At 44.7% G+C, this 12,466-nt stretch overlaps 1 protein-coding gene across 4 annotated transcripts in view; it reads right to left on the bottom strand.

Annotated features, from left to right (window-relative positions):
• Positions 1 to 12,466, bottom strand: part of HIPK1 (homeodomain interacting protein kinase 1) — a 35,301-nt gene that overhangs the window by 12,468 nt on the left and 10,367 nt on the right. For all 4 annotated transcript variants that reach the window (XM_045014295.1, XM_045014294.1, XM_045014293.1 and 1 more), the window contains exons 3-9: positions 9,300 to 9,423; positions 6,765 to 6,884; positions 5,600 to 5,686; positions 4,533 to 4,717; positions 3,906 to 4,068; positions 2,949 to 3,171; positions 570 to 691 (exon numbers count right to left, since the gene is read on the bottom strand). In XM_045014295.1, the coding sequence (XP_044870230.1) occupies positions 570 to 691; positions 2,949 to 3,171; positions 3,906 to 4,068; positions 4,533 to 4,717; positions 5,600 to 5,686; positions 6,765 to 6,884; positions 9,300 to 9,423 (1,024 nt within the window). The remainder of the gene's footprint in view (positions 1 to 569; positions 692 to 2,948; positions 3,172 to 3,905; positions 4,069 to 4,532; positions 4,718 to 5,599; positions 5,687 to 6,764; positions 6,885 to 9,299; positions 9,424 to 12,466) is intronic.

The raw sequence follows: 12,466 nt of genomic DNA, 5'->3' as shown, positions 1-12,466 counted from the left end.
TTTTAAGCAGATAGCCTGCCTTATGTAGAAAGGTACCTCTGTCCAGACAAGAGCCGAACGTTTTGAACAGCAGTCCCATCCAGAGGAAGACGGAAGTCTCAGGAGACTAAATATTTACCCCATTATGGAAGGCCAAACCCCACAGCCAGTGATCATAAAGAAATACAAACTACTCTCCTGGTTTTGTAATTATCCTCTGCCTGCAGATTGGTAGGGCACGTCAATATTCTACGCAAATATCAGAATCTAAAGCACTTATGGACTCCACTAACAGTCCCTCCTGGCTGGCACTTGGCACAGGAGAATTGTGAAGTGTCAAAGTAACAAATAAGGTTAAGACTTACAATATCCCAGCAGAACCAGGCAGACTTGAGTTTGATATGAACCTATATATCACTGGGATCCAGGTCCCCAACTCCTGATCCATTCTGAAATTTCTGTTAATAACAAAGACGACCCCCCTACACGTACACACGCTCCCAACAAGACATGGCTGCCATTCCAACGGGAGAGAACAAAGCTGGACTGTGCTTTGCACTAGATGGAATTCCAGTTACCCCCGTTCTTACCTGTGTGAGAACTCCCGACTGGATCTGCAGCGGCTGTGCTGCTGGTGCTTGTGGTACAATCGGAACAGCATTCTCCATCCGTACTGGGAACCCAGAATGCTTTGCAGTGGCCTGAAGTCCGGCTGTTCGGAAAAGGAAGAAGCCATGGTTAAACCGATTTCTTTATTATTCAAATGTTTTTTCAGACTCTAATTCCTGCCAACCAAAGCAGGATGAACAGGAGACACAGTCACAGCCTCAGCCATCAGGGAAAGAGGGGCCCCTTCCTGCAGGGGCACAGAAATGGTGCACCCCACACCAGACAGAGCAGTTCCCTTTGTCCAACAGCAACCTGCTCCCCACTGCGAATGACAAGCTTGGCGTATTCATCCCCACACATGGCCACTTGCGCCTTCTGTAAGGCTTTGCTGGGAATTAGTGCTGGTAACAGTGCTGCACTTTCTGTCTTGGCTTTTGCAACACGGACACCTGTTCAGTGAGAACTGGTCTGAGACTATTGCTACCTATTTAATTTAGGTCACTGCACAGCCATGAGATGGGAAAGCTTTCAGACTCTGCTGGCCAGGCAGAACTTGAATCCAAACAACACCCAGTTTAAGTATGCCATACTTAAATGGAAACAAACAAGAATAGTTTCTGGAGTTCTGAAGTCTTTATGTACTGTACTTACACACCACCTCCAGCCACCCATTAAAAGATTATAAATCACTCCCAACGTATAGGAAACACAACCTAAACAATTAAAGTCACAACTAAGCCAAACCATACATCTACTAGTGTCTGCAAGGTGCTGCCCTCTCCAGGAGAAGAGAAATTCTTTACTGGGGTACGTGGGGAAATGATCTGGTGCCACTGGGTCCTGATGCCCTTCCCTTCATGTTCCCTTCTATTTCCTTTTTACAGTAACTGAAATCCTTGTGTGCATGAAAATACCTTGTCCACACTGAGTTATGTTCCCTGTCTGCTCTTTGAAAGGTACATCTAATCTGGCAAAAGTGGGATCTATAGTTCAGCTCCACTGGTGCTCCTCCACCATTACAAGTGTCATTTTTGACAGTCTAGACAAGACTTAACTTTACAAGTAGTACTTAAATGGAATGTTTCAGATCAGTTTGGCACCTACATTCTCCCTTGAAAGACCTCGGCTTGCCTTCACTGTCTGTGGACTTCCTAGTCTTCGGAAGCATTTGGCACTAGATGGACCTTTCAGAGATGGCAGGTGTGTAGCTGGAGTTATCAGACACAACCCACCAATAAAGCCCTGGCTAATGAACAATTACAGTCTCTGCAAGTCCCTAAAATTCTCAAGATAGCACTGGAGAATTCTCTAAAGCTCAGGTGCATACAAGCCAGCCAAATGCACTCCCCTCAATCATATCTGGAGGGGAACACAGTCAAACACTTCTAACGTTACCATGCTACCTAAAAACAAATACAACCCGCATGCTGCGGCCACTGTGTCCTGCACTCGCTCTATCAAGATATTTTGCTTCATTCATAACCTACCATATTATCACAAGCCAGATACAGATGGAGAAGCCTTCACAATCAGCAGCTGCATTTCTTATTCTGTGTAGCTTTATCTCTTTGAGAGTGGCATTCTTTTACTTCTTGCCACCAAGCTGCACAATTGTATTAACACTAGTGAACTGAGATTCCAAGAGTGCAAATTCATTCTAGAAATTTAAGGGAATCACTGTCGGGATGAAAATTTTAACTGCGATAGCACATGTGCATATTCCAAGCATTTTCTAACCCTAGAGTGTCTCTCCAAATGCTCTTGGTGCCAAGAAACCAAAGCCTAGAAATAAATTTCTGCTCCACTATGAAAATGAACCTAGTTCTACCCCCACCCCCCCCAACAGATTCACAGACAAGACTCAGGAGGGATTTCTAGTCTAGGCCTGAGTTTCAGACTCTTAAACCTCTTTTCATCATAACTTTCTCATGCTTCTCAATGGGAAGTAGATTGTGCGCATGTGCAACCCTGACCACCCAAAGGTCAAACAGAACATCATGAGCATTGAGGTGTTGTTCAGGGAATGAAAAACATTTCAGAGGTTTTCTTAAGTCTCAGATGGGTCAAACTCCTATAGCCCTGAGGAATGCTGTTGTGTTACGTTCGGGGGGAAAAATGGCTGAGCAATAAAGTGACTGAAGATTGTCTAGCAGGCAGGTATGTTCCCCTCACCTGTCCAAGCGTGTCCTGGGAGAGGAGAACCAGACATACATACACACCTGGGCTGATTTCAATGGTTTCAGATTCACATGCGAGACCACAGAGTGATCTCCTGGAGTTTCTCTACTTGGCCCAAATCACAAGATTTTATTTTCCTTTGGCTGAAACTCCAGTAGAAAGCAACAGGTTTTTCCACTTACTTTGAAAAGCAGGGGGACAAACAATGAATGTTTGCTGGAATGGATCGGTCTGTGTGCAGATCTGGGTGGTTCCGGGCTGTAAGGAAACACTCTGTTGCGCTACGCCTGCAACTGGCGCTGCAGTTGATGGGTACAGAGCAGACTGATAGTTTAGCAGCGAGACATCCGAGTTTGCCAGGGAAAGAGTAGCAGCAGCAGTAGAGTTGGAAGCCAAGACACTGGCCTAGAAAACAAAACATTACAAATGGGCATATTTGTATTATGTACCCCATATCCCAGGAACAAACCACTGCAGGTAGCGGAACCCTGGCATGAAGTGACATTAGCTAAAGAATTAAAATAAAGGTAAGGGAGAAAACAGACCTGAAAAAAGCTGTATTTGAACCCACTTTCTATTTTTTGCCTTTCATGCCTCTGGACTGACAGGCCAATACAATCAAAGTAACAGAACAGAGAAACTTTCTGTGTCAGTTTGGCCTTGCCAACTATATGGAAAATGAAATCGCAAAGGCAGCCTGCACCTTCTGAAAAGTGTCTTCAAAAATAAACACCACCACTAGGTGGGGAAGCGACGAGTCAGCTGTCCTTGAACTAGCCTGCACTGCCCCCAGCTGGGGTGTATGACTTAACAGGTCTGCCCCATCTCTAAGTTCTATAGCCTTATGAGCAGAGGAAAAAATTCCGAATCGAGATGTTATCTAAGGAATTTTAACACATCCCTGAAAATACCATTTGTGTAGAACGTGTCTAAATTCGTATGTAGCAACAACACTTGAACACTAAAACTCAGAACTGGTTCTCATATGGCAGCAACACAGTTCTATGAATTTAGGGGCAAGTTCTGCTCAGCTACATTACGTGTAAATGCAAAGTATCCAACATCACTGGAGTCACTTTGCAGAGCAGGATTTGGCCCGCAGCATCAAAAACATTTCCCAAAGCAAAAGACTCCCATACCTGATTGTGCACCGTATTGAGCTGGTTGTTGAAGCTCATCGTTAGGTTTGTGCTTGTATTAGGAGCTACGTGTGTTGTGAACGGGCTCTTTATTTGATTAATTGTATCGTACATATTAACTCTTCGCTTGCAGATCTCCATATTCTGAAAACAGGACTTCACACTGAAACAGAACGAGTGAGGGAAATATTACACATACAATACCAGGACATACAGTGTATCCGCCACAGTAAGCAGTGGGTTAAAGAGAAGGAAGGGATTTACATAGCTCTTAGAATACTGTTTTACATGTGCATGTATATGCCTTTAGCTTTACAGCCACAAAGAATGTCAGAGATCTGGCAAAACTAAATAATACAGCCCCTAACTAGTGGAGAAAAATATTTATGTGAGCCAAAAAAAGTCACCTGATAAGCTTCCTGCTGTGTCTCGTGAATTGGGAGAACACAAATTCAGTCTAAGGAACTAAACTGGAAGAGAAGAACACAACAGAAACCACCCCCCAGTAATATTCCTTTTTAACTGGCAGATTAGACTGACATGCCAGGACACTAGAGATATGCTGTTCTGTGTCATGCTGAGAAATCCATCTAGAACAATGCAAAAACCAAAGTGCCACCAACTCACTGGTTGCTGTGTGGGAAATCCAGTAGATGGGTCATTGTAACAAATGAATGGTTTAAAGTCTTCAGCGGAGTAATTCTCTTATCTGCATCAATCGTCAACATTTTCTTTAACAAATCAATGTACTCCCTTCGGTCAGCCTTCTCTGCCAACATGTCTGTCCCTTCCAAGTCCGTAGACATATTCACCTTTGAAGAAAAAAAAAAGCAAAAAAACGAGAACAGTTAGTGTCAATGTAAAATCCATCACTGCTATACAAATCGGTAATTCCATAGCCTACGAAAGTGCCGATAACCAGTGAAGGGTTTCTCCCTCCCCAGCCTACATTCACTAATGCAGAGAAATCTGACTCTAACTGATGCACGGAATTCTTTTTCAATATTTAGTTGGTGCACTGAGGTGAAATCAATTGGGCTCGATTCCCCAATGCCTTGCAGATATGTCATCCTACGCAAAGGGAATGCTAAAGCTAGCCTCTAACAGTTTCCACAGTTAAGATTCAGGCAGCTTCGAATGTGCACTCAAGGAGTTTTTTTGGCAGAAAATGCTGATCTGTTACACCTCTGTGTGTCTCCCCCCTAGCCTTTTCCTGAAGGCTTTGCTACCGTTGCTAACAGCGCTGTTCCACTTGTGTAGACAAGGCATCAGCATTTTAACCACCAGGCCTTCTAGGCCTGCTCGAGCAGGTAAAAGCAATACTGCTGCTTTGCCTGCACTGCACTCCCACTATTGCTACCACTGGCAGAGTGGCACCAGCATTCACAATGGATGAGGGGTTTGGGGGGAGGAACAAGCAGAGTCAGGACTTCTGAGCCACAGCAGTTTCCTCCTCACAATCCCCTTTACATTGTACATGTGTGTGTTTCAAATGGCATCATTACCAGAGCCGGCGCTGCGCGGAAGCCGACTAACCAATCGTGTAGGGCCCCAAGCAGCTGAAGGGGGCCCCCATTCACTCTATTGGTATGTGTTGGGAGGTGGGGGAGAGAGAGAATATCCCTGCTTAGGGCCCCCAATGCCTAGCACCACCTCTAGCCATTATTCATTTTCCAGCAGCCTCCCCGGCTCACCTGCGCCATGTCATCCAAACAGTTGAATATATATTTCCGAGCTTCTTTTGATTTTATTCCTGTCTCCAACTCATGTTCTTCTGGAGTCTATAAAATAAAACATTTGTTTGGATCAGCTGGAGCCTGGTGTTAATATTTGATTGAAATAAAAACAAAGAAAAGCCAATGACCAAAAGGTTGGGCCATATAATCATTCTGCCTATTTTAGAGGGCAAACGCAATAAACCATTTGCAAGTAGGGCAGGAATAAACAGTCACCAGGTCCCTGCTCCGTGACCCAGTAGGAGCAACTCACTGCAAGTTGAAATACTGGCTTGGAGGAGAATGTGGCCAAACCTGAGCCGACTATCGGTCAAGGACAGACTCCAAAGCTGCTCATGTTCCACCATCCTAGAAGAGTTCTACCAAAGTGAATGCCAGATTCTGAGAGGGTATTTGAGAGCAGTGGAAGCAGGAGTATTTAGGATATGGGCAAAAGCCAAACTGAGACATGTAAAAGTGAACTCTAAGGGGGATAAGATGGCCCTCTCGCCTCCTTTGCTTCTATGATCTAAAGGAGGCCTGGGAGTTTATTCCCCAGAACCAGGGTGTGGGTTTTTGCCATTTTTTGTTTTGCTTGTTTATTTAGAAACATCAGTGATATCAAGTATTCTCCTTCACTTCTGTTGGGGGAACTCCCGGGAGGACTCTAGAACTAGAGTAGATTTTCCAAACTCTCACAAGGCGCGTGTCTGTTCCGAATCTTTCACAAAGAAAGCCTGTTTCTCCCAAGAGCTCACCAGGAGTTTGGAAAGCATTCTTTGCTGCTTTCACCAGGAGTTTGTTTCGGTTAAAAGCCTTCAACAGCCCAACTAACAAACTACCAGGAAATACACTTCATTTCACCCCTAAGGCTGCTCAGCAGCTGAAGTAGGTCATCTCTGACATGCAGACTGAGCACTCCATAATAAATGGCCATTATCACACACATTTTGCTCTCTATATCACTCTCGGTTGCTATTGATAGAAACGTGCTAGGGGTTTGTCCAGCTTCTAAAAGGAAATGTACAAATCAACTACATCTGAATGGTATTTACAACCTAAAGGGCACTTGACAACATATTAAAATCATGTAACAATGAGATTTGGATCAGAACAGATTTTGAAGCTAAAGAGAGACACAAACCTTTAGCCTCCATAGTGGGTATCCCAAGTTTGGATCTCTGTTAAAAAACCTGCTTGTTTTCGTCCCTGCACTCAGGAGATACTCCGCTGGGAGGCCTTGGGTTTGTGAAATATAACGAATCTGTACAGAAAAAACAATTAACAAAGACGCCAACAAACCGGACTGATAACTAAATCTAGTAGAGCAAAATATTGAGGTTCTACCAACTTTGTTAATAATGAATAGGAAATAGGCTCTAAATACAATTCTAAAAAGTTCCATTTTTTAAAAATAGAGACTGTCTGAATAACTGAAATTTCACGATACAAAACGAAAGATGCAATTCTCAAGAATTTACAAGCACATTTAACTGGTTCTATCTAATTTTCTGCAGAGATTTTAGGTATTGGTAAACTCTAATGTGCCTCTCTGCCTTTTTACAGAAATTTTCTTGCCCCAAAGCTGTTTTAGCAGACTGAGAATCAGCTATTTATAAAAAGGGAAAGTATAGTGTAAATGCAGCACTCCCCAACATAATCACTAAACATTTTTAAAGAGGAGTGAAGGGTTTTTAAAATGTTACCAAATATATGTATTATTTAAATATATAATTATCAGAAAAGATACAGGTATCTGAGTGATGCAGTTGGGTCTGGGCATATCCACCCTTGAATGTGTTGATCGCAAAGGGTCCAGTGGCAAAGCACCCATTGACTTCAAGGGTGTAAGTTTAGATTCCTAAAGCATGTGGATCCCCTGTATCCTTTAGGGCATCAACATTTGGAGTAAAAAAAAAAAAAATCAAATAAATAACCCTCCCCCCAGAAAAGTGCATAACGCAGCAATATGCTACATTACAAAGTACAAAGCTGTCCTTAAAAGAAAAAGACACTCCATTATAAAGCGGAGGAATAATTTTACATATCAACAACGTATTTTCTCAAATCTTCCCCCAAGCTTTGTGGTCTAAACTGCTAATACTATCTACTCCTCAAGTTTCAGTGTGAGAAATGATATAATTTGTTATGACAAGAAAAAAGATCAGTTTCTTGAAAGTAAAAAAAAATAATCAGTGAACATGTAACCCGCTTGTGAAAGTGCAGGACTGGAAACACTGGCTGAAGGCAGTTAGGCTCTGTAGTTACTGATACCATAATCTGTAGCCCAAATTACTGCACGTAGTTCTGCCAATCCACTGGCTATTCCAGTATTAGGCGCTTCCTGAGCAGCTGAACGTTCACAGGGCACTAGATAAGCTACTACATTCGTGTTGCTTCGGAGCCAAGATGAATTTGTGGCCTAGCTTTTCATTTCTAGCAATCTGGGTTCAAGCTGAGCAGTGTTTATATTTTCCATACTTAAGCAACAAAATTTTCAGTAATACAATTAAGAAATAATTTCCAACAACCATCATCCACTAGATGCTGAGCAATTAAAGCTGGAGGCCCAAATTAGTTACAATGTCCTCATTATTGTACAGCAGATTGCCTCCGGCAAGGCCAAGGTTGCTTAACAAGGCTAAGCCTGGTGCTCATTTCCAGAGATGCCTCCTCCAAACTCTGACTGGGCCTGCATTTACTGCTGCAGCTCAGGTAAAAACAAACATCTTCCCTACAGACGTCAAACTCAACCACATGAAGCCAGAGTCCGGGCTACCCCGAGTTTCTGGAGGATTACAGAACTCTATACCAAGCGATGAGAACCCGACCTTCGTCCCCACCCACCTACGCACTGAGATAAGGTTCACAGAAATACATGAACCTTACCGTAGAAGGAAACCACCATGCCATACTTTAGTTATTTCTAACTCAGCCTGCTCACTAATGTACCACTGCATTTCCTCTGGAAATTTACGGCAGTGACGAGACACTAAAAGCTAATTTGAGAGGGTCTTTTTATGCAGAGTGAAATGGTAATACCACAAAACAAAACAAACCACGTGATGGAGAAGCTGTACTTGGAAAAGCATTGTTCTGTTTAGGTTTGTTGCCCTTTTATGGGCAGGCTAACAGCCAGGTAATACTGCTACTTGCACACTGCAAGACCCAGCCGTTCAAGAGACACCTCCACATACGCACACTCTACTTTACCGGCTGCAGAGACCGTATCTGGGACACGCTCTGCGTTAAGAGAGAAGAGCTTCTGTATGAATTAACATGACAGGAACTGCATGGCAGGCTGCCCTGGGACCACTGCTCTTGCAGCTAACTTGTACCTCTTGAACTGCAGAGCGCTGTGCACAACCAGGACTGAGACACCGCACTTCAGTTGTGCCAGAAAGGAACTGCAGTTTGTATTTTAAACAGAAGTCAGACACATGCGGGACCTCTGCATTCAAAGGCAAAGGGGGAGGCAGGGCACAAATGGGAAGCAGCCCCAGTTATCACAGATAGAAAGAAAAGTGGATCAAAGCAGGGAAGGAGTTGAAGACCACATGTTGAGCAGACCATATCAGAGCAGCATCTGAATTAGAGTACTTGTTTCACAGGGTTTATAAAAAAAAGAAGCTCCTTCTGATTGACCAAGCACTGCCCTGTATGCACTATATGCTCTTACCTGATCATATTCTGAAGCTCCTGGGTACAGAGGCCAACCCAAGAACAGCTCAGCTATCACACAGCCCAGGGACCACATGTCAATAGCTTCACAGAACGGTAAACCCAGGATGATTTCAGGAGCTCTGCAAAACAAGATTAAAATATTCAGCCTGGCACAGAAAGCAAATGGTGCCTATTTACATATTATTCGAGCACCTTGTACAGCACAGCAGAGCTCCCCAGAGATACTTCCTTGTAACGTTAAAAGTGGCTCCCTGTAAAGGTGCAGCATTTCTCGCTAGCCTAATAGTGTTGTCTCAGCCTCACTTAGCAGTGCTGATTATTTCTGCTTTACAGCCACAGTAAATCAACAGTGCAGTCTTCTAGCCCAGGAGGAGAGGACTCAACAGTCCAGAGACATCTCACACCAATGCAAATTACCCTATGCTACAGCCCCCCTGTAAATGGCAAGTATGGAGATATACCTATCTCATAGAACTGGAAGGGACCCCCAAAGGTCATTGAGTCCAGCCTTCTGCTTTCACTAGCAGGACCAAGTACTGATTTTGCTCCAGATCCCTAAGTGGCCCCTTCAAGGATTGAACTCACAACACTGGGTTTAGCAGGCCAATGCTCAAACCACTGAGCTATCCCTCCCCCTATGTTGCTAGCTGATTTAGTCACATGACAGGGTGATCCCCAGCCATCACACAACCCAGCCCTAGCACATCCCCACAGGCATGTCAGACAGCAGCATGGCATTGTGGGGGTAATTCTTATCGGGTGATGCTCCCTCAGCTCAGCTAATCAGCAGCAGAGGAGTCTAGATAGGTTCAGAAGGTTTACAAGGGCTTTGGCTGCGTTCACCTGGATGTGAGAGTAGTCTGCAGACCCAAGTCAGGGCACTCTGCAGAGAGAAGAGTGCCACTCTGTTTACACTGCTTAGTGTTTATATAGGGTTTATTTTGGACATCTCAGGGTTAAGGTGGATGAAGAGAACACAGCCAGACTCTGTGATGGTCAGTGTTTTGCCACATTATTTTATGGAGTTTGGGGCAATAGGACCTCACCAAGCATAAAACCCCTTGCCCAGCCTTCCTCAGGGAGATTATGAACAAAACAATGTGCTGCTTTTAAATCTCAAACCCCCGAGAGGATTTTTTCTGCACGACCCATCCAGACAGAAATGTTGAAGGAGACAATATTTTAGCACAGCTATCCCTTTGCCTCACACACACAGCTGTGAAACAAACACCTGCAGTTCTGCCTGCTCACAGCTTGTATTTACATATGGTGTAAGGCCAAGGGATCATGGGAGCAGGTACAGGAATTCACTCCAGAAAGTACAGGAAACACTATCACCTCCGTTTTCCTACGAATAACCAATTCCATCATAACCCCAATGTGGGGGAGGACAGAAATGTCCCAAACACTGGTCTACGCTGCTTTCTGGGCAGGTCTTGGGCAGTAGATCCTAACACTTGTATGTAATTTCTCATGTAGCAAACACACATCAAGAAAAATGTATTGCATTGTGTGATAGACCCAGGCCATTTGGGAACAGCAGAGTAGTAGAAGGGAGAGATACTGGCCACTGGATAAACAGTTTTCTGTTCCCTGAGTGACCAGAGCAGAGACTGCTCCAGGCTAATGAGAACACCTGACTCCAATTAACCTGCTAAGAGTCAGGCGAGGCTGTTAAACACCTGACTCTAATTAAGGCCCCTCTGATGCTATAAAAGGGCTCACTCCAGTCAGGCCAAGGGGGAGCCAGAGGTGAGGAAGTGTGTGTGAGGAACTAGAAGCAAGAGGCGTGCAAGAAGCTGAGAGTGAGCAGGCATACTGCTGCAGGACTGAGAAGTACAAGCGTTATCAGACATCAGGAGGCAGGTCCGGTGGTGAGGACAAAGAAGGTGTTGGGAGGAGACCATGGGGAAGTAGCCCAGGGAGTTGTAGCTGTCGCACAGCTGTTCCAGAAGGCACTCTAGACAGCTGCAGTGCACAGGGCCCTGGGCTGAACCCAGAGTAGACAGAGGGCCTGGGTTCCCCCCAAACCTCCCAACTCCTGATTAAACACAAGGGGAATTGACCTGGACTGTGGCTTCTACCAGAGGGGAAGGTCTCTGGGCTGTTTCCTGACCCACAGGGTGAATCTGTGAGGCGAGCAAATCCACCAATAAATACAGGACCCACCAAGGCAGAGGAGGAACTTTGTCACAATAGTCAACCCAGTTAAAGCAGCTCTGAAACTGGTTATCTTGCTTTACAGTTTTGGACTCTGGCCTTGAGTAATGTACAGGTATCAGGAATAAGATCTCTCCGTCACATTGCATTCTGCAGCAGGACACTGAAAAGCCCATCGTAATCCCATTTTCCATCTGACCATTCACCTAGCTGTGCAGGGTGAGGAACGATTCCCAGGTAACTGTAACACAGGTGCCGTACATCTACCAAAGTAAATGCACTTCTCACAGCTGTCCGGTCGCCTGACGTGCAGGTCATCAGGGAATGAGGCAAGTGCCACCTGACACATGAGCTCAGTTAACTGTTCCCCCAACCTCCCTTGCTGCACTCTAGTGGCAGGGGCAGTCATACTGATTCAGTACATGGCTGCTGCTTTAATACAAGCAGTTCTCTTATACAGGTGAACCCTTTTAACTATCCCAGCCCCCGAGAAATAGAACTGTGGCAATCAGGCTTTTATTCCGACTCTCAGAGTAATACAGTGAGCCAGGGATATCTGCCAGGAATTGCTCCCAGTCAGTGTTACATGCTGCTTCATTTTAGTCCCTTGCCCTGTAAAACAGTGTGTGCGTGTTCACACTCAGCTAGCTCTGGGAGCGATTTGTTACCTGCAAACGTATGTAACATTATGCAAACGTGTCCAAAATGGAAAGAAAATGTTTAGCCAGAAAATCAGCACATTAATATTAAAGAACTGTACTGAGACAAGTCAGTTTATTTAGCAGCCCGAAAGGATTCCCAACTCCAGGTGCCATTATTCCAACATGTCAAGGCCACCTTGCTCAGCAGGTGTTGCCAATTAGCAGGCAGGACTAAGTCTGCTGCCTGTACCCGTGTGGCACTCCCAGCCAAGTCCATGGGAGTTTAACAGATCTAACGGCTCACAGGATACAATGGAAGTGGCCTGTGGTAGAGCAGACCACAGTGCAACCTTGTTCAAAC

The sequence above is a fragment of the Mauremys mutica genome, chromosome 4, assembly GCF_020497125.1.
Source record: "Mauremys mutica isolate MM-2020 ecotype Southern chromosome 4, ASM2049712v1, whole genome shotgun sequence".
Lineage (NCBI taxonomy): Eukaryota > Metazoa > Chordata > Testudines > Geoemydidae > Mauremys > Mauremys mutica.
This window is presented reverse-complemented; position numbering and strand designations above follow the sequence as displayed.